A 27,079-nucleotide genomic window follows, 5' to 3' on the forward strand; every position below is an offset into this window, starting at 1 on the left:
AGAAATACAATGAATGAAAAGATTTTATAGTTGAAATTGACTGATTATACATTCCCAATGTCAGTTGTAGCATCTAGGATCTAAAAGCTGACGTTTAATCACTTTTAAAATGCGTATGGGCAATAGCTTGTATTGTTTATACTATTGAACTTTGGCTGGCTTACCTGAGAGCCATAATCTTATTGGAGTTTATCTCAAACAGCATGTGTGTTACATTACTTGACTGATATCCTGTAAAGTCTGACCTGATCATCAACACATTAGCATTTGCTAGCAGGTCAGCTTGTAAAAACGAGCAATTGAAATATTTTTGGCGATACGAAAGCCACTTATCATAGATAACATCACTTAATTAAGAATGATTAGTTTGGGGTATTAGTAATTTAGTCTTTTAAAATAACAATCTGCAAGCCTATTAGCACAGTGACACCTCTTCTTTTATTAGCACGCGCTAGCCTTTGCCAGACTGGAGCAAATGCCAGGAAAGTATCAGTGCTGAGTGATGGGATAGTAATGACTTTACAGCAGCTTCATCTGCCACTGCAACTGTTCAAAGACTTCAACATTTGGGAAACACTACTGTAGCCCAACAGTTGATTTGAGTCCACAAGCTGGGTCACAGATGATAAGTAGCTACATTGTTGATTTGGTGGGAAAATAAAACAAGCATATGTTTACTGAATTTACTCTGGCGATTGTCATTGTTTCTGTCCTAGAATGGATCCCAGAAAACTTCCACCTCACCAAGTTGAGGTTGATGCTATTCAGCAGAACAGCACCCAGATCTTCCACAAAATTTACTTCCCAAATGACTCCCAAGAGGTAAAACCACACTTGCACACTAATTACCAGCATTATCAGTGGCCTCAATACAATATGTAACCCAGCCTTGCACCCTAACATCTAATAATAAAAGAAATGCATAGAAAAAGGTCATAGGCCTACTCTGAATAATAAATTTGTAACCTTTAGTATAGGGGCTAGCTCTAACTATTAAGAAGTGCTTATTAGCATAACTATTATTTACCTGTTAGCTGTTTACTAGTTCTTTTTTTAATACATATTTTACTTGTTCATATTCTACTCACCTAATTGCACCCTATACCTAAAATTGACTACAGCCTTACTAACTATAATAATCAGTGAAATAAGAGTTTGAGGCAAAAAAGAAGTTAATGTAAAAAAAAAAAAAAACAGCAATAATTGAACAAATAAAATAATAATAATATTATATGTGTGTATCTTTTTGCATATGCCCAACATTTGGATTAGATGCATCCTCACCTTTCATTAAAGTTGTTCTAAACAATTGAATAACATCCATTCTTGTCTAAGGACAATTTTAATTTTGAAAAAAAAAAAAAGAATTCAAATTTATTATAAATAATTTTTTATGATTCTCTTGATTTTCTCCTTCTTTGTTAAAATTTAATTTAACATTTTCCCCTAACTATACATTTGGGTGTTCTAACATTTGCACTGGGGTCTTATAATAATAATAATAATAATAATAATAATAATAATTATAATAACAATTACATTTATATAACTCTTTTATCGACACTAAAAGCCCTTACACATTTTTGGGAAGAATCTCCTCATCCACCACCAATATGCAGCATAAACTTGGATGATGCGACAGCAGCCATATTATGCCAGACTGCACACCACTCACCAGCTGATTGGTGGAGAGGAGGCAGTGTGATTAAGCCAATTATGATATGGGGATGGTTAGGAGACCATGATGGACAGATGCCGAGGTTAAATCCCTATTCTTTTTTTGGCCATCCTGGGATTTTTAATGACCAGATAGAGTCAGGACCTTGGTTTGTCATCTCATCCAAAAGACGGAGCTCACTGAGCAGTAGAGTCCCCATCAGTATACTGGGGCGTTAGGACCCACACAGACCGCAGATTGAACTACCACTTCTGGTCTCACTAACATAATTTCTGGCTGCAACCTAGCTTTCCCATGTGGTCACCCATCCAGATACTGACCAGGTGCAGCCCTGCTTAGCTTCAGTGGGCAATTCAGTGTCCTCACCATTACATTTTACATTTATCATACTAAGTGTTTGGTAAAACTGTTATTGAAAACAAATTTATCTAATTAAAATGATATTGCAGCAAGCTAGAAATGATCACCTTTAAAGTAACTCCAAAAGTTTAGAAACCATTTTTTGCTGTAAAGCCAATATTCTCTCAGAATGACAGGTTTATTGATTATTTGCAGCATTCAGCTCATTAATACTTTCAAAACTGTCACAAGTAATCTTCTGTGTAAGCCATATAAACACAACTACATTGGTGTTATTTGTGGAATAGTGGGAAAATATATTTTACAAATCATAAAAAGTGGATGTGTAAAACTTGTTCAGTCGCAACACGGCACTGAGCCAAAATGGAAAGTGACCATTCTGTCAGGTGGTCTAGGGCTTTGTCTCATAAGCTTTATCACCTACGTAGTCTTAACTGTTAAATTACTCTTAAGATTTCATGTGTGAACAAGGGCTTTGCAAAACAAATAATCTGGTAAAAGAGCAAGATTACTGGTATAAGCAAGCACGAGGGCAGAACATGCATGAGGTAAGAAGTCTGCTTTGGACCATTCATGATGTTCTGCTGTGTTCAGGGCTGTGTAAGGGCTGCTGATTTTTTTATAACTAACATCCTGCTCATTTTAGTTTCAAGCAGCTCCCAAAGATTCTGTTTTCTTTTCCATTGAGCACTGCTGCAGCTCCGCAGTTTCTATTCCATACTATATATAGCCTGTATTAACTGCAGTATTTATAGTAACTGAAATGTGTCAATAATATGCCACCAGTATTTTGGTACTGATGTGTGAATATTACCAGGAGAGCCAGTCTTGTCATTTTACAGTAATATACCAGGATTTCATTTTTATCTTTTTTGCCCAATGGCCATGTTTTTGATTTTTGTTTTTCAGCTTGGCGCTAGTGCTTACTAGTCTACTCTCTGGTGTTCAAAATGCTGAAAATAATAGCAGTTGGATTTGATACCATTGTAACTCTTTGTTTATTCTAAACTTTGCTTTTTTTTACTACTTACCCTTCTGGACAGATATTTGAGGTGGCAACCAATACTAAGATCAGAGACCTGGTCCGGACCATTGCTAATAAACTCATGCTGTCCACAGCTGAAGGTTTCAGCCTCTTCATGAAAACTCCTGATAAGGTTTGTTCCTAGTGTACCATGATTTATATTTAACAGCCAGGACTGTGTGCTTCTATTAATGAACAGTTTCTGGAATATTGTGGAAAAAGGGGTATTCCAGACATTGAAAGTCTGGGAAATGTGTATTATTTGTCTATAATTCATTTTATATTTGTATTATGAATATTATTCTGATCTCAAGAATCATTGGTCTCAATTGACCTCTTAACCATTTAAAAAAATCCTATTTGATGCACAAATTACTTAAAGTAATCAGGGTAAACTAAATGGTTAAAATCTCTTTAACAATACTATTAGAAAAATCATGTTTTATTATACTAATAAATTATACTCATTTTTTACAAAGATGCAAATTGCTCAAAACTGGAAAATTGCCTAATAGCATGTAGTGGCTTTTGTAGATGCACGAATGCTCATTTGTAAGACAACTCAGACATTGTTCCACATTGGATAAGCACTTTATAAACCAAACATAATGTGTCCTGAAAGGCCAAAATGTGCCAGAAATCTAATCTTAATTATATTGCAAGCTCATCTAAATTTTGTGTCATTTGCTTGGTTTTGTGTTAAATTCAGCATCACAGAATAGCAAAATTTAGGAAGGACTTCTCAAAAATACTTACTTATTTTTCTATTCTTTTTAGACCATGTAAATTCAGCTTTTCTTTTTTTTTTTACTTTTGACTTGACTTAAGTGAGAACCCTGAATGATCATTAATAACTGTTCTGCCATTTTCTATTTGTCAGGTTCTGAGTTTGAACGAAACAGACTACTTCTTTGACAGCCTCAGACAGATTACTGATTGGTCCAAAAGAGCAAAGAGAGTGAATCAAGGTGAGTCTGTTTGTTTTCTTTTAAATAGAACAGGTTTGAACTTAAATTCAAAGCAGTTGACATTGCTGATACTGTTTTAAACAGCAGGGGCTCCAGTGAATGTGTCCTACACTGTTTTCTTTATGAGGAAGCTATGGTTCAACATTATCCCTGGGAGAGATGTGGAGGCAGATCTCATCTTCCATTACCCACAGGTACTGAAATGTATGGTAAAATTCCCATGTAAGCTTTCCAAAAATATCTACACTCATCTCGAAGAAGACCATTTTGTTAAGTTGATGAAATATAACATTGAAGACATGCATATTACTCCAGATTGTTACATACACACAATTATATAATACAAATATATGTATAATATTCCCCCTTTCTATTCATTAAAGAACGTTGATACAAATGGGGTTCACAGAACTATTAAGGTGCATAGCTTTCAATAATGAAAATTTGGACTTCAGCATCAAATCAGCATATTGCATTGATTTCTAAATTACTGTGGCATTGAAGAATTCTGAATATTTTAGACTGTAGGAATTTCATTGACAAAGATCTGAATAAGTGAATGATGATAACTTGGTCACACTTTACAATAAGGTTCATTAGTTAATGTTAATTAATGTATTTACTAACTTGAACAAACAATGAACAATACATTTACTACTGTATTTGTTCATGTTAATTTACGTTAGTTAATGAAAATACAGTAGTTCATTGTTGGTTCATGTTAACTCATGGTGCATTAACTAATGGTAATAACCATGGACTTGGATGTTAATAATGCATTAGTAAATGTTCAATCATGATTAATAAATGCTGTACATGTGTTGTTCATGATTAGTTCATGTTAGTAAATGCATTAACTAGTAAACCTTATTGTAAAGTGTTACCGATAACTTATCTGTTACTTTCCAGTACATTGGTAAAGAAAATATTTCTTGTGTGGTTAACTACAGTATATTGAAACAAAAATAAGATAGTTTTTAACTATTTAGTATAACTAATACATAATCTGATTGACTGTGGGATAGAAGGGTGGCCTGTGAAGATTGTCATGCACTGAGGAAGACATTGTTCCGAATTGTCTGTTTTTTGTATCTTTCTAGAATGTAAAGTAAAGCTATAAAGATATAAAGTAATTATTTAGTGAGTGCGAATCATGACCTTCTGAATGATATCTTTACCTAGATTAATTCACCAAAACTTTTAAAACCGCAAGCGTGCAGTGCAGACTTCATTATTAAGGAAGTCTGTAAATTCAGCTTTTATTATCAGAATAATAAATAGCATTCTGTATAAATCAGTACATGAAAAAGTAGATTTAAAAAGATCTTTTACGCCAAAATTAAAATGTACTCACTATTTATTATTACTGTTTCGATTACTGTTCACCATTTACTATTTTACTTAGAAAAAAGAAGATATTTTGTGAAAATCCAGTAACCATTGACTTCCATAGGAAAAACAAATACTATGGAAGTCAATGTTTGACTGTAAGGTTTCCAGCTTTCTTCAAAATATCTTCTTTTGAGTTCAACAGAAAAAAGAAAGAAGTAACAGTTGAGTAAATGATGACATAATTGACATTTTTGGGTGACCCATCCTTTTAAAATTTAATATTATTTTCCCCCTTCTGTTTTTTATGGGCAATTTAATCCCATATATACAATCATGAATTCTTTTTAATACTATTGTTACATTTTCCCCATTTTTTCACATCATCTAGGAGTTGCCGAAATACTTGAGAGGTTATCATCGTTGTACCAAAGAAGAAATGGTGATGCTCGGCGCACTCCTCTTCAGGGTGAAGGTGAACAATGATAAAACTCAGTTTCCCATGATTCCTAAGATGCTGAAGGATCTGGTGCCAAATGACCAGCTTAAAGCCCTGTCCGCTGATGAGTGGAAGAAGGTCAGTTTCTGCACACTGGAGATATTGCAGTGTATATGTAACTATACCCTTCTAAAGTGGTTTTGTACTCAAAAATTTGTCAACAGAGCATTTTTGCAGAGTACAACAAGCAAACGGGCATGACTGTGGAAGAGGCAATGATCGGCTTTTTGAAGATTGTCTATAAATGGCCCACATTTGGATGTGCCTTTTTTGATGTCAAAGTAAACAACTCGACTGTTATATTTTAGGTATTGTTACTTGACAAATGGTTTATAAGATTATGCTTGAAATTACAGCAAACGTCAGAGCCTAATTTCCCGGACATTGTGAGGATGGCCATCAGTAAGCAAGGCATCACCATCATTAATCCCAAAACAAAGGTATCGTCAATTCATATTTTGTTAGATGCTTAGATTTGTTTTCAGGTGTTCCTCTAAACATGAATGTGAAATTTCATTGTTTAAAATATGCTTTGTGTATCATAACTTCATAATGTTTGTCTAAGTTTGATTTTTTTAACTAATTGAATTGTTCTATTTAAGGATGCTCTGGCCATTCATCCATATAACAAGATTGCAAACTGGTGCAGTGGAAGCACATACTTCCACATGACTGTAGGAAACCTTGTCAAAGGCAACAAAATCCTCTGCGAAACTTCCTTGGTAAGTGACATACAGTAGGTGCTACTTTCTCCAAAATCCAGCACTAAAAGTAATAAGAAATGACTAAATAAAATAAATAAATGAAGGCCTGCATTTATTTGTTCCAAAGTATAGTGAAAACTGCACAATTTTAAAATCATATATACACACTAGTTAACTGCATTTTCTGTTTGAATCAATTTTTAAAAATATATTTTCTTCTGTGATTTCAAAGCTGAATGTTTAGCAATATCACTCCAGTCACTTGCAGTCATTCTAATATTCTGATTTGTTGCTCAAAAGCAGCATTTATCTGAAATAGGAATCCTGTGTGACAGTATGCATGTCTTTATCATAACTTTTGATCAATTTTAAGCATTTGAAAATATATTAGAAAAGAAAGCAGTTTAAAAAAAATTTAAATAGTAAAAATGTTTAAAACTTTCTATTTTCACTGTATTTTGAATCAATTTTTCAATTTTGGTGAGCAAAACAGACATCTTAAAAAAACCAAAAAAAAAACTTTACTATTCTAAAACTTTTGATCAGTAGTGTGTGTATATATATATATATATAGTTGAAGTCAGGATCATTAGCCCCCCTTTGAATTTTTGTTTCTTATTAAAATATTTTCCAAATTATGTTTAACAGAGCAAGGAAATTTTCATAGTATATCAATATTTTTAATATTATTAATTTTTATATTTTTTTTATAATATTATTAATTTTAGTCTTATTTGTTTCATTGTGGCTATAGAATTAAAGCAGTTTTTTTTTAATATAATTTTAAGGTCAAAATTATTAGCCCCTTTAAGCTATATTTTTTTCGATAGTCTACAGAACAAGCCATCATTATACAATAACTTGCCTAATTATCCTAACCTGCCTAGGTAACCTAATTAAACTAGTTAAGCCTTTAAATGTCACTTTAAGCTGTATAGAAGTGTCTTGAAAAATATCTAGTCGAATATTATGTACTGTCTTCATGGCAAAGATAAAATAAAACAGTTATTAGAAATGAGTTATTAAAATTATGTTTAGAAATAATAAAAGCTAAGAATTCAGGCGGGATAATAATTCTGACTTTAACTGTACTGTATAATATATATATATTTATATATATATATATATATATATATATATATATATATATATATATATATATATATATATATATATATATATATATATATATATATATACACAGAGTTCAAGTCAGAATTATCAGTCCCCCTTTGAATTTTTTTTTCTTTTTTAAATATTTTCCAAATGATGTTTAACAGAGCAAGGAAATAACAGGTGGCTAATAATTCAGGAGGGCTAATAATTCTGACTTCAACTGTATATACAAATGAATTATTAAAATTAACAAAAAAAGAAATTAACTAAAATTATTATGTTGAAACAAAATTAATTTTATTTGAATGAAAAAACAAGATTACAGCAATTAAAGAATTTTAATAAAACTTTTTTTTTCTAGTTTTAAAATAACGGTTTTATCCTGTTTTCACAAGGGCTATAAAATGGATGACTTGCTGACTTCCTACGTCAACATGTACCTTAATGAGAGGAGAGGACAAAGACGAAATCAAACCTTTGACTAAAGAAAAAAAGAATGTATAGTGCTGTTATTTCAACACACAAACACACACACACACACACAAACACACGCACACACACACACACACACACACACACACACACACACACACACACACACACACACACACACACACACACACACACATATATAGGTTTATATATATGAGATAAAACAGACTGCATAGTTGTTTGCCAGACTGCAAAAAATGTTTGTTAGACATGCATTGTTAAATTTTTTTTTTGCATCTTGCAAAAATGTGTAATGCCAATCTTTTTATTTTTCTTCTTAAGACAATCTTAAAACCATGTTTTCAAAACTAATAAAGTATTATAGTCATCAAATCCCATTTGTGATGAATTCTAAGTAACACTGTTAAATAAATGACTATAACCATTTGTATACAGTCATGAAAAAGTACTTTTGAAATGCAAATTTCAAGGGCTGGCATGTTTTGTAAAAACAAATGAATCTACAACGTTTTGGAAAAGTCGTGGAAATGTGCATAGCATTTTTTTAAATTTGTCTTTGTTGACCATTTTGGGGCACCACAGTGGCGCAGTAGGTAGCACTGTCGCCTCACAGCAAGAAGGTGGCTGGTTTGAGCCTCGGCTCTGTCAGTTCGCATTTCTGTGTGGAGTTTGCATGTTCTCCCAGTGTTAGCGTGGGTTTCCTCCAAGTGCCCCAGTTTCTCCCACAAGTCCAAAGACATGCGGTACAGGTAAATTGGGTAAGTTAAAATTGGCCGTAGTGTATTTGTGTGAATGAGAGTGTATAGGTGTTTCCCAGAGATGGGTTGCAGCTGGAAGGCATCCGCTGCGTAAAACATATGCTGGATAAGTTTGTCGGTTCATTCCACTGTGGTGACCTCAGAATAATACAGGGAATAAGCCGAAAAGAAAATGAATTAATTAATTAATTAATTAATTAATGATAATTTTGGTTAAATTACAAATACATTATGCATATTTTGTGCTGTCTTTGCTTGTGACATTTTGTGCATGCATGCTGAATTGGAACCTTTGGTTCATTTTCATTCACCTTATAAAGTGGGGGACATTTTAAGTGCCGTGTCCAGAAACAAGTCTGCAACTACTGAGGTAAGATACTGTGGATGCTAAATTTGTCTAATTTGTAGGTATTCTGTAGAAACTTGTTGTAAGTTTCCAGACAGTTAAGCAACCAACTTTGTATCTGGTCAACAAAACGTTAGCCCTCATATATTCATGTTCTACTTTAGGACTGACTAATTCTTTTTAAACTGATTTTGGCAAATACATTATATTTTGTGTCTCCGGAATGTGTCTGTAAAGTTTCAGCTCAAAACACCCATCAGATTATTTATTATACCTTTAAGAATATTGGAATTTTTTGCTCTAAACACATTGTAGCTGTTTTTGTGGCCTGTGCCTTTAATGCTGTTTCTCTCCGCCCACCGTTCCCACATGCCTGTCAGAGTGTGCCTCAATCTCCACCTTGGCTGCATCAGATAAACAGCACAGTGACAGACATGAAGAAAGCAAATCTCATGTAACATTTGTAAAAAATGCTACAGTAAGACCTTTACCAATGATAATCTGATGTATTTGTTGTAAAGTCTAAGAACGATAAGTCACACACAAGGTCTTTACAAAGTTTACGCACGCACACACAGACACATACACACACAGTATGCATTTAACTTTGCACTGTTTTTGCATGCAAATGTGACAGGCTACATGTTAATATCCACTGCTGTATGGATATCCATTATGTTAATGTACAAAATAAACCTGATTTAACGTCCACAAAGCATCGTCTTTTATAATTATACTGACACGCAGCTGTGGTGATAAAGTAAAGGTGGTAAAATCACTGTAATTGATTACAAACATGCATGTTTTTAAACCATTTTAAACTTGTAAAACTTTTTATTGATCTCATTTGATGATGACTGATGATCACAGAGAGCTGAACAGATCTTTTAATCCCAGTTGCTTTGGGCACATTCTGTCTTGTTGATATGATTATACGCGTTACTACAGAGACATGTAAATACATGACTGTCAATCAATTTGGTGAGTGGGGAAATTGCACTCTTATGTCACTTTGCAGTGGGCCTCAAAATGGGAGGGATTTGAATCCTATTTTAACATCTGGACTAAAAGATAGCCATTTTGCTAATTTTCTCCCTTGACAGAAATCACAGTTTTGTTGTTTGTTATGTAGAGTTACTTGTTATTTGTTATTCAAGCTGAAATCAAAGGTTTACTTAATAAATTATGCCAAATCTTGCATTTTCAAATGTGATTTTTGACAGTAGGTTAATGCTGACAACAATACAGTTTGTGGCTCCACGGAGCTCCTGAGCTCACAGTATTTTTCAGTATTTGTTTATTGATCTTATTCTTCAATGCAGAAGTGCGCTCGTTTTTGCGATTGTTTTAGAATTTCCGATTCAGCTCCCTATGGGAGAAATGACAAGGAATAATAAACTGCAGAAAACAGTCAAACCACTCACTCTACAAACAAGCATGTCCATTACTATACAGTCAAAATAGAATCATATAATAAGAAAATATCAGTTTGCAACATCAAGCTGCATAATGAGTTGTTTTTAGCGTCTAAAAACGAATGGAAAAGAATGAGACCGGAAGTCGGGCTGCGCCCGCTCATATGCAGAGAATAAGTGAATATTGTTGATGTAAAGTTAGTTGTAAATCATACTAACATCTGCATAATGCAGTTTACCTACTGAATTAAAAAATTGCGAACTGTAAAATTACTTAACCCGCTTCCAAAGTTTACTTTATTCAAATAGATTTTTAAAAATTTTAATCTGTCATGTTTTATTTTTCATTTGGTCAAATGAAAGATTTGTAACTTTATATGCCATTTAGTTTGTTTTCAGGCATTTATTGTTTAATATTTGAATATTTTGACTTAAAATAATAATGATAATGATAAATGTTACTACCACTTTGCTTCTTTTCTGTCCTTGGCCGTTCACATTTTTATGTAACTACTGTATGTTGTGCAAGTGTTAACTGTAAATATTTATTTTGTATTATTAAATTAAATTGACATTTAGTTTTTGTTTTTCTTTAACAAGTTAACACGCAGTCATCACATCAAAAATACTTTATATTTATCTAACAATCATGGAAAAGTAACAGTATTTTTGAAGTTAATAGAAGTTAAAAATGAACTATAGGGCTGACACTATTGACTATACTTATATTGATTAATCTATCACATAATTTGTGGAATTTATACCAAAATCAAATTTTCACTTGAGATCATTTTATTTAATTTGGAACGTGGGCATTCAGTAACTAAAAAAGAAAAAAAATAAAACTAAAAGAAAAGAAAACATATACATATATTAAATATATATATATATATATATATATATATATATATATATATATATATATATATATATATATATATATATATATATTAAAATATATATATTTAACAAACCAAATGATCAGCATCAAGCCTGTATAAGACATCATTGTACATCACTGTCTGTTGGGTGTTAGTGATAAACCTTCTACTTGCGTCACTTTATCATGTTTTAAAGGCAGACTGTTTGAGCTCTTAAATGTGACACAAGACTAGTTCTTCTCGTGTTTCGCCCTGGGGCAACAACGTCTCGAGGGACGGCATATAATGTGGCTTGGAGACGTCCCAATTAAGTCTTGGCACTGTATTATTTGGCTCCATTCTTGTAGAATAGAGCCGACTAGATAGTGGGCTCATTCAGTGCAGTGAACTATATTAGCATATCGTTGAAGACAGGGCCCAAACAGAAGAAAAAGAGATGATGTGTGTCCCGCACAGCTGTGAAGTCGCAGAATGAAAGACAGATTATTGCTCTTGCTGTTCGCTCGCGGCTCCACATCTGTCTGAACATCACATGCCCTTATTTTTACTTCAGTTATGATGGTCCACAGCGGGGATCCGACAAACAAGGGCCTCCATTTTGGCTCTGAGTTCCAAGGGGCCTCTTCTGTCTGGCCTTTCCACAGTTCATGTTTACAGCATTTTTATTCCAAATTGCCAATTTACTAAACTGAAATATCAAACTGAAACAGGAGGCTTTAAAGGTGCTGCTTTATTCAGTAATTCAATTAAATTCATGTTTATTTCTATAGCGCTTTTACAATATAGACAATGTCAAAGCAGCTTAACATAGAAGCTCTAGTAAATTTAAACTGTGTCAGTCCAGATTTCAAAGTTGAAGTTCAGTTTAGTTCACTTCACTGTAGTTTATTTGTCACTGCTGAAAGTCCAAACACTGAAGAGCAAATCCATCGATGTACAGCTCCACAAGTCCCAAACCAAGTGAGGAACAAAACTTCACAAAGTGACGAAAGTAAAGGAAGAGACCAGGCTCAGTTGGACACCACCATTTTTCCTCTGGACAAAAGTTCCTGTGCAGACCTGCAGTCTTGGCATTGGAGGCTGGAGAACGCTGGAAATCCATCTTGGAGAAACTGCAGGTGTGAGTAGGTCACCTGTGGGTGTCTCATGCTCTTTGCTCCTCCATGACCACCACAGCTTCTGCGCAGGAAACTGCACGCTCCAGGTCTTTGGATATTTTGGCATCAATTTTGCACAGGTCTTGGATCGCATCAATGGGGCTGCATGATCTCTAGAGGCCTCGGGATGAGTTTTTACTGGTAGAAATAAAAAAAACACAGCGTAGCTGCTGTTCATAGTGTATTTAAATACGAAATGCAAAAATGAAGTGCTATAAATAAAAATAGTAGTTATATAAACAAACACGCAAAGGATATGAGTATTTCTAACAAAATGTCGAGTGCATTAAGACAGGAGGAGTGTGTTCTAAGGGGTGGTTTGTCAAGCCCACTCACCTGCGTAGAGCACTCTCATGCATCATACTGTTAAGATAGGTCTTAAACAGAGAGTTTTTTGAGCCTCAGACATTATCAGGAAGGCTATTCTAGAGTTTAGGACCCATAAATGAGAAGGCTCGACCTCCTTTAGTAGACTTTGCTATTCTGGGTACTACTAGAAGCCCTGTTTTGATATCTTAAATAGTGTTTAAATTTAAGTTAAATCATTCTCTGATGCCTTCATACAATAGTAGGTATGTGGGTTTTTTATAAACTGTTGTGTGCTCATTTATTTCACATAAAATATCCCTAGAATCAAAAGTTCCATTTTGACCATAATTGGAAGGGTTGTGAATAATAATGGGCTCTGCTCGTGCAGCATCCTCTCTCTCTCTTTATCTCTTTCTCTCTCTCTCTCTCTCTCTCTCTCTCTCTCTCTCTCTCTCTCTCTTTCTTTCATTTCATTTCATTCATTCATTCATTTCTTTTCGGCTTAGTCCCTTCATTAATCTGGGGTCACCACAGCAGAATGAACTGCCAACTTATCCAGCACATGTTTTATGCAGCAGATGCCCTTCCAGCTGCAACCCATCTCTGGGAAACATCCATACACACTCATTCACACACATACACTACGGACAATTTATCTTACCCATTTCACCTGTAGCGCATGTCTTTGGACTGTGGGAGAAACCGGAGCACCCACTACCTACTGCGCCACCACGTCGCCTCTCTCTTTTAAATTCAATTCAATAATTGTTTTATTGGCATGCCAAATGTTACAAACGTGTTGCCAAAGCATTTATAAAATTTACACATGAAAACCAACTTATAATAAAACACAGTAAATAGAAGTAGTAATAAGAAAAAGGTGATTTATATATAATAGTTGAAAAATATATAAATAATATATCATATTATTCAATACATCATATTATTATTTAGTATATTATTCTCTCTGTTGTAGATAAATTTTATGCTAAATAATTGAACTCGACAAAGACTTACAGAGATGTATTGGGTTGTATTTTGAGGCTATAATTTCAAAGAAAACGCAGGCATGCATTAATATCAACCTCTGCAAAAACAGATGCTAATGCTTTTAATAAAGTGTATTGTGGTTCTTTAACTTCAGAAAAATGATTCAATGATACATAAATTGAGATAATGTGAGATGAGATCAATTCACCGGTTATTCTGTATGTTGAGGCAAAATCTGAATTAAAAAAAAATTGAAGTGCATGAGAGGATTTGTGCTTTCATTCTAATTTATGCGCATATATTTTTACTGGATTAAAAATGTGTACAATTACGTTTTTTTTATTTGACAATTCTATAATTTTTGCACATCCTATTGTTTCCGTTCAGAATTTTTTCATACAATATCCTAAAATGTGCATAAAAGTAGATGAATGTAAACACAGATATTGGGTAATCTGTGGCATTTATTCATAAGCAGCCCTGTTAAGCGCTCTGTTCATCTTCTGTGTATTGATATGGTTTCAGAGGGGGGTTTTCGGGGGGGCTTCTAACCTAAAGGCGTGCTGGCCCTCGTTCCCATGGTTCCCCAGCGGCTCCACATTGCGACCCTGGCATGCCATTATTCTCCCCCTGTCGAAATGTGCTTCTTCTTCTGACTCGGGTTATTGTGGAGCGCACAAGTGGCCCTCTGAAGAAAATAGCAATGCAGAGAAAGATAGAGGTCAAGGGTCACATTAGAGCCTTCCCATCGCAAACCGCCGTGTTGTGATCAAATTTGTTGGCGACACAAAAAGAGCCACAGTATTGTATGTGAAATCCAGCGTGGTCTGAGCGAGTCTCACTTCAGTCCATTAAACTGCAGTGAGTCTGCTGAACACTCTCACTTTCAGGCAGCTCTAGGAAACTGCACAACTCCCTCTGCTCTCAGATCAGCTTCAGCTCAGTCCTTCAGTTCTGCACAGGCTGTTGAAGGAACAGCACTGCTGGTGAGTCACTTCACATACTTTTTCTCGCTGCCTGTGTTTTTGTGTGTGTTTTAAACTGAATGTTTGTTTTTTTATGCTGTGCTATTGAATGATTTATATTTTTCTATATTGTGATTTTTTTCTCTAGTCATTCAACATATGCTCTTTTAATTATATATAATATACACAGCTGAAGTCAGAATTATTAGCCCCCCTGAATTATTAGCACCCTTGTTTTTTTTTTGTTTTTTTTTTCTGTTTAACGGAGTGAATATTTTTTTCAACACATTTCTAGACATAATAATTTTAATAACTCATTTCTAATCACTGATTTATTTCATCTTTGCCATGATGACAGTTAATAATATTTTACTAGATGTTTTTCAAGACACTTCTATACAGCTTAAAGTGACATTTAAAGGCTTAACTAGGTTAATTAGGTTAACTAGGCAGGTTAGGGTAATTAGGCAAGTTATTGTATAATGATGGTTGGTTCTGTTAACTATCAAAAAATATAGCTTAAAGAGGCTAATAATTTTGACCTTAAAATGGTGTTTAATAAATTAAAAAACTGCTTTTATTCTAGCCTACAGTAAATAAAAAAATAAAACTTTTTTCAGAAGAAAAAATATTATCAGACATACTGTGAAAAATGTTCTTGCTCTGTTAAACATCATTTGGGAAATATTTAAAAAAGAAAATAATCAAAAAGGGGCTAATAGTTCTGATGCCGACTGTATATAAAACTGTATATTCATTCATTCATTTTCTTTTTGGCTCAGCCATTAATATATAATTATTATTCATTGTCTATATTGTTTAATTATTTAGCATTAGCAAATAATTAATTTATCCCCGTTACTTTAAAGATATGAACTTAACCTATTATTTTTTGGATTTAATAATTTTTTCATTAAAATATTTTTGTTGTCTTTTTATAAAAATGTTAAATGCATTTACATGCATGCCTGTTTTTGTTTTGTATTTTTTTCATATTTTTTATTATTATTCCTTTTAAAAATGCTATATTGTATAAAATTGTTAGATACTGTATAAGAAATGGTATGCCAAAATATACTAGAAAAGTGTATTGTTTATAGTCATGCAATAAAAGATGGAATTTTAAAGGCATTTTTTGTGCAATAACAATAATACTTAATTTTTAAGTGTTTTTTATTATTATTATTATTATTTTAAAAAGTTTCATTTAAGCAGGAGGTAGTTAACCAGTATTAGCTTTCCTTAAAAAAAACAAAGCCAATCAAAATAGCTCCGGAGTTTTAAAAAAATGCAATTGAACATGTTCTGTATGCTCTTATTTCTCATTTTAGGCCAGTGTAAAAGAGCGCAGTCCTTGGTCTGTATGTTGATTTGTGTTACTCTGTTGGTCCGCATGAGCTCTAGTTAATCTGCCTCATTATTTCTTCTGCTGCTTTTGTGTGATATGCAATAGGAGCATTAGTGTCACATTGCAACCTCAGCTTGACCTCCGCTTATTCCTTTAACACAAAAGTGATTCTGTATTGTCTACAGCCTGTAGAAAACTGTGTTGTGCTATACGCTCTCAGTTGTAGAGCATGTTGTCCAGCACAGTAAAGCAGGACTAAAGTGAGCTCAAAAATACGTTTACAGCTGAAATGATCATATTTTGTTTCTACAACACACCAGAGAAACATCACTTCACATCTGTTTTTCATGCATAATTGCGCCTTTTTGTGTCTGGTTTTATAGCTCTCCGGTTTTATCTGTTGACGTCCTTCTTTGGACTGTTCTCTGCTCCACACCCTCTAAATGTTTGTCTCTGGTCTTCTGAAAATATTGATAAGGCTCTCCCTGTTACTGCAGCTGCACTGGGAACTCACTGACAAATGTTTTGGTAGCTGAGTTTAGTCATGAAGACAGGCTACTTTGTGCAAAATACAAATGAAAAATGGTTTTGCTACTTGCAAGTAACATCTTTCTGAGGAATATTCTAGGGGGTGTGGTATTGTTGTCTTTCCTAGAAACATATTTTTTGAGTTGAATAGATTCCCATTCCTTGGTCCTCTTTATATAAATTGTAAAAAAAAAAAAAATTTGATTTGTGTTGGGAAAACATAAACGAATTAAGTTAACTTAGTATTTGTAAGCTATTTAGTTTTTACAAATGTAAGTACATTATATATTAAGTATAAAAAATATTAGGTTGTCCCTCAAAAAAAAAATCCAAGAATTGTGTTTTTATTTCAGCTCATTGCAATATATATATTTTTTTATGTGTGCGTGTGTTTACTTACATAAACACACACACACACACAATGACAATGCAATTGTTGGATTTTTTTGAGGGACAATTTATTACAAAAAAAAATTATTTATATATATATTAATTAAATAATTATTAATAAAAATATTATTATTATTGTTATTACTATTATGATGTGTTTAAACATCTGTTCAGAATGTTTGGGGCAAAATTTTTATTTTTTATTTTATTTTTTTGTGTGTGTGTGTGTGCAATTTTAAATAATTAATTTGGTATTCGTTTTCCAGATCAAAGTTCAGTTTTTACAACTGAAGCAAAGGCTCTATTTTTGGTTCTAGAATGTATTGAAAATACTAAAAAACACTGTTGTATTATTTTTTCTGACTCCAAATCATGTCTACAAACATTGAATTCTTTTAAGCTGGAGCTTCCCATTATTTTTGACATTTTTATCAAAGCGAATGAACAACAGAGAAAATGTTATAATAAAGTCTTCTGCTGGATCCCAGGACATGTTGGACTATTTGAAAATGAACAAGCTGACAAAGTCCCCAAAACAGCCCTGACGAAAGATAACGGAGTGCAAAATCCCACCTTCAAGTTTAAAGCCACTAATAAAGTGCTTTATGCTTTATTCTCAGTGCTCAGAAAATAAACTTTTTGAAATTCAGTCAGAAATAGGAAGAAAATCCAATATACTTTTTAACCCAGGACATGATGAGATTGATTATAGAAGATGGCGTATTGGACAGACCAGACACATGAACATTTACTCAAAGGAGAAGAACCCCCAAAATGTCAATACTGCAACAAAAACAATCTGTTAAACATATTCTTGTGGAAAGCCCTATTTTTTATGTTATCAGGCAGCGTTTTTTTTTTTTTTTTTTTTTAAATGAAACTTTTAATGAAATATTTTTAAATGTGAATCCTTTTTAAATTGTAAAAAGTTTACCAAAAGTAAACCTTAAAAACCTGTTTTAGATTTTAACTTATATATTATTATCATTTATGTATTTTATCTTGTGTATTATTTATTACTGTTGATTACTTTTATTTGTTAGAATATTTATAGAAAAGTTATATTTATAAAATGTGGAAAAATTGATTTATTTATTTTTTGCCATGCCATAAAAATACGAATACAAAATGCTCTCAATTAATTAATTTACTTTAATGTATTTATTTATTTAAACTTCTTCACCCATATATATATATATATATATATATTGTTGTTGTTGTTTTATTCCTGGGTTGGCAAAGCTGAATTTTTTATTGTCAAATCTTCTTAACTCTAACATTTATCAAATGATCCTAGTTCCACAGTTCCTATTCATTATTCTTTGAGTTATACATTTTAATCTAGAAATCTTAAGTACATTTAGATGCTCATTTTCTTTGCTTTACTTACTTATTTTGCAAAACTTTAAATAGACCCTGACAATAGTGCGTTATGTTGCTGACCTATACAAGAAATCTCTAAAATCATTTAGAAATTGAATGAAGCAACATTAATTTTATTATAGGTTAACATAACATTTATTCAACAAGCAAAAATAAAACAAACAAGAGAAATCCAGATCAAGCTCAAGTTTCCCCTGTTTTGAACCTTCCTTTAAAAGGTCTTCAGCTCATGCTGATTTTTCATTGGGCCTGATTATTAATAGAGCAGCTGATATTGGATGCCTAATCCAAATATGATGCCTCTTATAGACAGTTTGCTCATCGAATCAGCTCATGATTTAACACAGACGCATGTCATAAAGACAGCTGGCTGAGGCTGAAAGCAGATCCAGGGAGGGAAGGAGTGTGGTGTGGCATTGGATGTCTGTGCACCTTCACCCCTCAGTGGAGAACAGACATCTGCTCACGCTCCTAAAACACACATATCAGAGACGCTGCCAACTAAAGCCAAGCAGAAGACAGCTGAAACACTCCCTCCTTTACTGTTGCTGCTGTTTATAAAGAGTGTTGTATTAGCAAAGTGTCCTTTTTTTTGGCTCAATTTTTGTAAGCATGTTTGAATAACAGAAGTATTTGGAAACATATTCCCAAAGGCAAATTAAAACTTGCTCAGTTATGGGAGTGTAGGGAGACTAACTCTATGTCATTTGTGGTGTTTCATGGAAATGTGGGGAGTTAAAGATCCCTCTGTAAAACAGTGTTTTACAGAATAATCAAGTCACTATGACCAAAAATATATGGATTTTTTGGAAAATGGTTATCAAAATTAGAGAACAGGTGTAATTTTAGTATCACAAATATAGATTACAACAAAATTTCCTCAAGTTCCCAGCAGTCAAAAATAAGTAGGAAGTCTAGAAGTTCTTACATTTGTGTGACTTCTGAACAGATCACTTGTCTCGCTAGGGGTTGGGACAGTTCACAAAATTGAAGTTTTAGTTTGTATAATGGTTCTGTGGTCACTGTTTTTGTTGTTGTTGCTGTTGTTGTTGTTTTTGTTGTTTATAAGAGGTCACTGGTCTCTCAAAAGACATTACTAACTAGTTTCTTTCCGAACATTGCTAGTCTATGCACTGTTGTGCATCTAGATTAGCTGTTATTTAGTATCTTACACAGTTGATGGAATGTAGTGGAGGGTTTTTTTTACCAGCAACTTTGTCACCAAGGATTTTCCAGAGATTTTCAATAAGGTTTAGGTCAGGACTCTGGGCAGCCATTTCATTAATTTAACGTTTTTAGCTTCCTGGAACCGCCTTTCCCATGTTGATGTGACCAGGCTCATTAACCTCCATGAAAACTGTTGGCTTATTGGTGGAGGAACCATGTGTTGCACAAAGAGCTTCTGATGAACATTGCATTCATTTTAATATGAAGCTTTATGAAGCCCATGATGACACACCAAGCTGACCTCAAAGAGCTAGCGGTGACAAAAACCATTTGTGTTGTTGCCTTGAATTTGCTGCATCTGGTGCTGTCTGGGCCACAAAGCAGTGAGTGAACATCAAGCTGATGACAGTTGACTGTCTCTAGAATGTGTATTCTGAGCCTGCAAATGATTTTGATGTACTTTTTCATAACTGCAGGTGGCAGTATATTCTGTATTGTAATTACACATAAGAAAAACAAAACTTGTGCTGCACACATACAAGCCGTAAACAAAGCAGTATTTCCAGATAATCACCAATAACTTTGAGGAATTTGAATGTTTCTAATTTTGTTTTCTTTTATGAAATAAAAGAGATTTGAGAATGTAGTTCTTTAGATTGCAACTATACAGTTTATCTATAAAGATGGGGCCTAATTTAAATATTTATAATTTCTGCGTCGGCGGTCATTAGCGTGTCATTGAGCAGAGCAAAGACTGTTGACGTTGTCCATCCACAAGATGGCGACAGCGACAGCGACTGCATAATAGGAGAATAAAAACAGCATAATTTCTAACTACAGCTGTACCAAAATTGAGTAAAAGAGTTTTGAACCAGTGTATACAAGCAATATTACACTTGTAGCAGTGCGATATGGCTGTATATTGTCACAGGTACGAGACTAAGCCACTTGGCCTGCAACCTTGTACATACGCACGCCTCCCACCAGTGCTGATTTACAGCCATTTTGCACTGCTACGAGTGTAATATTGCTCATATATAGTGGTTCAAAACTCTTTTACTTAATTTTGGGTTTTATTTTTCATTGGCATGATTAAGGTGTTACATGTTCACATATTTCCAACCCATTTAAAAATAATATTCTGAATGTCTAGAATGACTTGACTCACTTTTGATGTTCCTATTATGCCATGGGTTTCCTGTGGAGGTTTGGTTTAAGAGTTTGGGTGTTATATGGTTAAGGTCATATAATAAACTCTTTACTCTAGAAAATTAATAATGCCTATGGAAACCATATATATAATTGTGCCTATGGAAACCATATATATAATTGTGTGCATCTTATATATATATATATATATATATATATATATATATATATATATATATATATATATATATATATATATTATAGTATATAAACTGAGAAAATGATTTAGAGGTAATAATACAACTGTGCATATTCTTCTGTTTTCAGTTATAAAATGGAGTCCTCCTTGACAGAACTTCCCACCTTGCTGCCCAACCAGTCCATGGACAGCTGCCCACCGGTGGAAAACACAGCAGAGAACATGATGTTTGGAATCTACTACATCATAGTTTTCCTCCTGGCACTAAGCGGCAATAGCCTTGCCCTGTGGATCTTTGCCCGCCAGAGAAACAACTCCTCACCAGCTAACGTCTTCCTGCTCCACCTTGCTGTTGCCGACTTGTTTTATGTCTTTATTTTACCCCTTAGGGCCACTTATCATTTAACTGGAGGTCATTGGCCATTTGGTGAAATCCCTTGTCGTCTGGCAGGCTTTTTCTTCTATGTCAACATGTATGCCAGTTTGTACTTTCTGGCCTGTGTTGCAGGTGACAGATACCTTGCTGTGGTGCATGCTGTACGCTCCCTCAAGGTCAGACGTCCTCATTACGCTCACATAGCCAGTTTTGCACTTTGGATTTTGGTGATTGTGTCTATGGCACCCCTGCTGATCACCAAGCAGACTGTAGAAGTCAATGGCTCAACCGTATGTTTGCAACTGTACAGAGAAAAGGCCTCGTGGCGTGCACTAGTCTCTCTTGTTGTAGCTTTCACACCACCCTTCATTGCTACACTTTCCTGCTATCTGCTGATAGTTAACAGTCTGCGCAAGGGTTCAAGGCTGGAGCCAGCCCTGAAACTCCGGGCTCTCCGTACCATCGGTCTGGTCATGTTTATCTATGTAGTGTGCTTTTTGCCTTATCACTTAAGTCGTGCAACTTTTATCCTGGGCTACGGACACCCAGACCTGTCCTGCCAAATCAAAAGAGGACTAGCTCTGGCTAACCGTCTTACCTCCTCGCTGACCTGCCTGAATGGGGGTCTGGATCCTCTGGTTTACCTGTTTGCAGCAGAGAAGTTCAGGGGAAGCGTTCGCAGGATTTTTTGCCGAGACAAGTCAGGAGGGTCTGGCGCTACTAGCGGGGAGCTAAAAGGGACACATGAGAGTTCTCTGAGTGCAAAGTCTGAGTTCTGAATAAGCAAATACAGAGGGTATGAACATTTTTCATCAAATTAAGTTATGTCGGCCAACACTTCCTGATCATGTATGGTCAATACAAAGTCCAGGCCCAAGATCAATTCACGCTGCACTGACAGATGCTGCCTCAAAGATCAGATTTATGTATTAGCCCTGTTTGGCATTGCTAGGCACCTCAGTGATTTAACATGTTCAAAAGATACTTGTAAAAAACATAGTTGCGATACTTGATTCTGATCGGTTAAGCCATGTTTTAAAATTATACTGCAAGCCTCACTACACACAGTTTTCATTTAGCAAACTGTTTTATGAATGTCTGGAAGATATAGAATTATTCTGCATTATAGAATAATGAATAGATGACAGAGTTTATTTTAGAGCTCACCGTTCTCTATCTCTCGCTCACAGCAGACTAATGGAAGATATTCTGCCTAACGATCAAAATGAAAGTAAAATGACATTTTGCCAAATAGGGTGAACCATATTTGGAATTTGTACTCTGAATTTAGGAAGTCCAGTGCACACACACAGGAGTGTGCAGATAAACACTATGTGAATGAATTCTTTAGTTGTAGGGCCCAAGGAGCAGTTGGGGGTTTTGCTCAAGGGTCTTATAATGTAGTAGTAGTATTCATACTGTTTTATACTTCTGTGTCGAGTGATCGTAGTGACCCATGGCGCATGCCTTGCACGTTCCATGGATTTATGTTTCTGTGTGCTATTGCCCTGCATTAACACTTCCGAAATGCTATCTGGTAGTAGGATTTCATGTTCCTGTTTCTTCGCTGTTGTGTTTTTTCCAAATGCTTTATCATAAGGTAAAAACAAAACAAAAGTTTCCATTTGGAGCTCCTTCACGGGACTCAACACTTGTAAAAACTTGCTCCAACGGGTTCGTGTGGTTCTTGGTCCCGCCCACACTTGTCATCGCTACCAAGCTGACCAATCACAAAGCTTGCGCTACATGTTGTTGAGACATGTGGTCACATTTTTTGTGAGATCGGTGTCAGTGTCAGCCACGGCGAGGGCTATGCAAAGAGCTATGCAATCATGCAAAGGCTGCGCTGAGGCTTTGAAAATCCACCTGTTTTATACTTCTGTGTTGAGTGATCAGCATAACCTTTAGCACCTGCCTTGTGCATTTATACTTCTGCGTGCTTTTTGTGTTGCTCTGCAATAACACTACTGATGGCTACGCTAGCCAGCAGTAGGTTTTTATATCCCTCTTTGTCGAGTTTCTTCGCCGGTGTTTTGTTTTTTCTGAACTCTAATGTATAAGTAGTTCAAACTCGCTCATTCAGAGACGGGAACAACTTTAATCATAAGGTAAACACAAAACATTTGGAGCTCATTCATGAGACTCAACACTTCTAAACACTTGCTCCATCGGGCTTGCGGCTCTCAGCACCACCCACACTCTGCACAACTACCAAGTCAACCAATCACTAAGATTGCGCTACACGCCATTGGGACATGTAGTTTTTTTTGAGAGGTGCTTGTCAGTGTTGGCGTCAGCCACGGCGAGGGCTATACGGTGCGAAAACTGCACCGTACCATATGCGTGCACTTGACGCAGAAGTATAAATCAACCTTTAGCTATGATATTAGCTTTAGAAGAGAGCACTGGTTATTCACTCCCCCCACCATCAATCCTGGATAGACCTGAATCTGCAACCTTTGGGTCTGACTTTCAAACAATTAGGCCATCGCTGCCCCTAATTAAAGATCATAAACTTTTTTTCCTGTGTATATATTTGCATGTCATGCTTAGAAATACCACTGTGAGCAAAGTCAATTTTGTCAAATTATCATTTTATTACAACTTAATTTTAAAACCACTTACTGCACTGTCAAGAAAATTCTTCTCATGAATGAGAAACATTGATGCCAGATTTCCCTTCAATCTGTCATGAACCAGTCTAGTTTAACTTGTAGTTGTGTCAGTCTCGGATGTCAAAGTTCTTTAAAGAGTTTTACATACAAGTCTGTTATTGTAGGGACATCAGCATTACATCTTTACACCCCTTAACACTGAATAAAACAAAGTGTGATTATTTACTTTACTTGTCAGTCAGGTGGCCTCTGTGCAGTCCTTGGCCAAAGAAATCAAAACTATAATAGTACTCTTCGGATAGATAAACAGATGCATGTAAAGGAAAATTAAATGTATTGTGACCAAATTAAATAAGACACCACACATTAAACCTATTTCAGACCGTAACACCTACACTATTAAAAAAGGCTCATTATTGTCACTGTTGCAATCATGAGGGAAATGTTCTGTTCTCGAAAGCTGTTTTACAGTAAAAAGTGTGGTGGCCGAGAGCGATTAACGAACTGCAATTTAAGAAAGCACATGCAATTACACAAAACACCAGCAAATAAAGAAATAATCTTCATCACTTTGATAGCACACGTGTTGCAAATTTTCAAACATTCTTTACACTAAAATACACTAAATATTTATATATTAAAAAATAAAAGATAAAATTTTAAGATAAAAAAAAAGGTTATTTGGGGAACCAAAACGGTCCTTCTAAGAATCACTGTGAAAACTTTATTCTAGAACTTTTATTTTTAAGAGTGGAACATTCAATTTGGTATTTAGTGTCATTGATTATTTTTCAAGCTGAAAAATTGCCTTTAATTTATTGCGAAGCAAGAACACAACACATAAATCAGAGTGGAATATCTGAAAAGTGACATCTTATAATCAGCGTCTGTTGGTGCAGTAGGAATTGGCCTTTACGCATCGCCAAGTATGTAACTTGGATGTGAAAGTGATTTGGGGCTTAACTTCAAATAATTAGTGACTACTGAGTAAGCTGCCAAAATATTGAGGAATCCATTGAGGTTTAAGAAGGCATGACATACATAAACTCTTATGCTTGATGTCTTTTATACATCAATGTTTTTATTAGCATATTGCCTTTTTTGCTATTGATATGCGTTGACTTGTACTTGTGAACAGTGAGCACTTCCTTACTACACATTCTTATTGAGTTCAGTGTAAATATATGACTAATGAATTTCATACCACTTGTCCAACCTATGCATATAATCATTTTGTAATGGTCCACAAGGGGATTTTCTGATTATAGCATTCTCAGGCTGTGGATAAGAATGTGCGGGTCAAAATGAACACTACTTTTTACATTCCTTGAAGGCTACACTTGATATTAAGACACTATATAACCAGCTAATAATCTTAATGTTTTTTTTATTGTTCTATGTATATACAATAAAAATATATATCTGAAAACATTCACCCTTTTTTGTTTTCAAAAATTACAGTTTCATAATGTTTTATAAAGCTTTATACACTTTTAACTGTAATACTTATGTCCACATTTACAGAAATGACAGCAGCACATTTGCTGGCATGCTGCATCCCAATTCGCCTATTATCCGTCCTAAAAAGTATTTGAAAATAAAATTAATACGTCACGAAATGGAGTATGTTGAGTATCCCAAAGGTTGCCGCATGGCCTAATATTATTTTTTAAAAATTAAGTGTAGAACCGTCCATACTCTAAACTAGGGGTGCTCAATCCTGTTCCTGGAGATCTACCTTCCTGCAGATTTCAGTTGCTACCCATATCAAACACACCTGAACCAATTAATTAGGACCTGAACACCGCGTGATAATTACAGGCAGGTGTGTTTGATATGGGTAGCAATTGAAATCTGCAGGAAGGTAGATCTCCAGGAACAGGATTGAGCACCCCTGCTCTAAACGCTGCCCACAGTGGGCGTTTGACATTAATTCAATTAGAACTACAAACCCAGGTGAAAAGTGTAAATAAACTCAAACATGGCGGATGCGCGAGACAAACCGTCAAGCATGAGGCTTAGGTAAAAACTGGAAATATGTTTAAATCGCATTTTCTGTGTTATATATCATCAGGAACAACAATACTGAACTTCTATAAAGACGTGTTTGGACATTAACATCTGAATGCATAATTATACAAAGACCTGAGGAGATTCTTCTGCATGAAAGACTCGTAAATAGAGAATTAACCTGCTGCTGCTTCTCCAATAAGGTAGGAAATTAAATATGACAGAAATATGGATGATGTGGGGATGACTGACAGGGCTCATAATTAAGCAACACAACAATCTGTTAATGAGGAAGTATGACCCAAAGCTTGTATACTCTTCTGTATGCATATACTCAAAAGTATATATTTTTCCTTCACTAAAAAAGGACATACTTTTAGGGTGTAGTATAAGTATTTGAACTGAGACGCAGCAAGTATTTCTTGAAAACTTGCAGAACACTAATATTCTCAATTTCCTTTGAAATAGGTCTAACTTGATTTTGTTGTTGTTTTATTATAATTTTTTTTAAGGAAAATGACCCAAATCTCCTTATGATTGCTCTGTTCTATGATTTATAGAGCCTTCTGAAGGATGATTTTTTATTTTTCCATTGAGTATTGTAATGGCTACTTCAACAAAACCTTCTAAATATGCGAAGTGCTCTAATAATGTTGGCAGATGCTGTAATTACAATGTTATAATGCCATGAAATATTGCTTTTGTTATCAAGTGTTCAAATAAATATGATATGCACCCTTATTTATATTTTGAATTGTAATCAGTTTTTATACATGTATTGTTTTGTCATCATGCTTAGTTCATTTATTGTTCTGTATCTCTCAAGTAAATTCAGGTTGTAAATACACTGAAGTGAATTTAATAAACGTACATTTAATCTCAAATGTTTTTGTGTATGTTTTTTTATTATTATTATTACATTTACAACACATACTCAGCTCACTTAATTCTTCATAACACTT

The 27,079-nt window shown here is 34.5% G+C and overlaps 3 protein-coding genes and 1 long non-coding RNA gene across 5 annotated transcripts in view; 3 read left to right on the forward strand and 1 right to left on the reverse strand.

The window, feature by feature from the left end:
* The window catches only part of myo7ba (myosin VIIBa), a 61,438-nt gene extending 51,004 nt beyond the window's left edge, over positions 1-10,434 (forward strand). Inside the window, exons 40-48 of one of the 2 annotated variants that reach the window (XM_068221979.2) lie at positions 717-822; positions 3,082-3,195; positions 3,943-4,030; positions 4,115-4,224; positions 5,751-5,936; positions 6,023-6,139; positions 6,215-6,298; positions 6,461-6,580; positions 8,074-10,434. In XM_068221979.2, coding sequence (XP_068078080.2) covers positions 717-822; positions 3,082-3,195; positions 3,943-4,030; positions 4,115-4,224; positions 5,751-5,936; positions 6,023-6,139; positions 6,215-6,298; positions 6,461-6,580; positions 8,074-8,163 — 1,015 coding nt within the window. In that variant the 3' untranslated portion in view covers positions 8,164-10,434. The remainder of the gene's footprint in view (positions 1-716; positions 823-3,081; positions 3,196-3,942; positions 4,031-4,114; positions 4,225-5,750; positions 5,937-6,022; positions 6,140-6,214; positions 6,299-6,460; positions 6,581-8,073) is intronic. The other variant, XM_021477351.3, reaches the window with a different exon arrangement.
* The window catches only part of LOC141386287 (uncharacterized), an 816,166-nt gene that overhangs the window by 439,372 nt on the left and 349,715 nt on the right, over positions 1-27,079 (forward strand). The gene's annotated exons all lie outside the window — the stretch shown is intronic.
* Positions 12,244-14,856, reverse strand: si:ch73-194h10.3. Its single transcript, NR_170225.1, has 2 exons — positions 14,540-14,856; positions 12,244-12,826 (listed from the first exon to the last, which is right to left on the reverse strand). It is a non-coding gene; the product is annotated as a si:ch73-194h10.3 (long non-coding RNA).
* Positions 14,867-25,514, forward strand: gpr17 (G protein-coupled receptor 17). Its single transcript, XM_021471766.3, has 2 exons — positions 14,867-14,973; positions 21,245-25,514. Exon 2 carries the CDS (start codon positions 21,252-21,254, stop codon positions 22,269-22,271), a length of 1,020 nt encoding a protein of 339 aa, XP_021327441.2. The 5' UTR covers positions 14,867-14,973; positions 21,245-21,251; the 3' UTR covers positions 22,272-25,514.

The sequence above is a fragment of the Danio rerio genome, chromosome 6 (genome assembly GCF_049306965.1).
Source record: "Danio rerio strain Tuebingen ecotype United States chromosome 6, GRCz12tu, whole genome shotgun sequence".
Taxonomy (NCBI): Eukaryota; Metazoa; Chordata; class Actinopteri; order Cypriniformes; family Danionidae; genus Danio; species Danio rerio.

Coding starts and splice junctions, on each gene's coding strand:
- gpr17 (XM_021471766.3), top strand. CDS start 21,252: ATGGAGTCCTCCTTGACAGAACTTCCCACCTTGCTGCCCAACCAGTCC.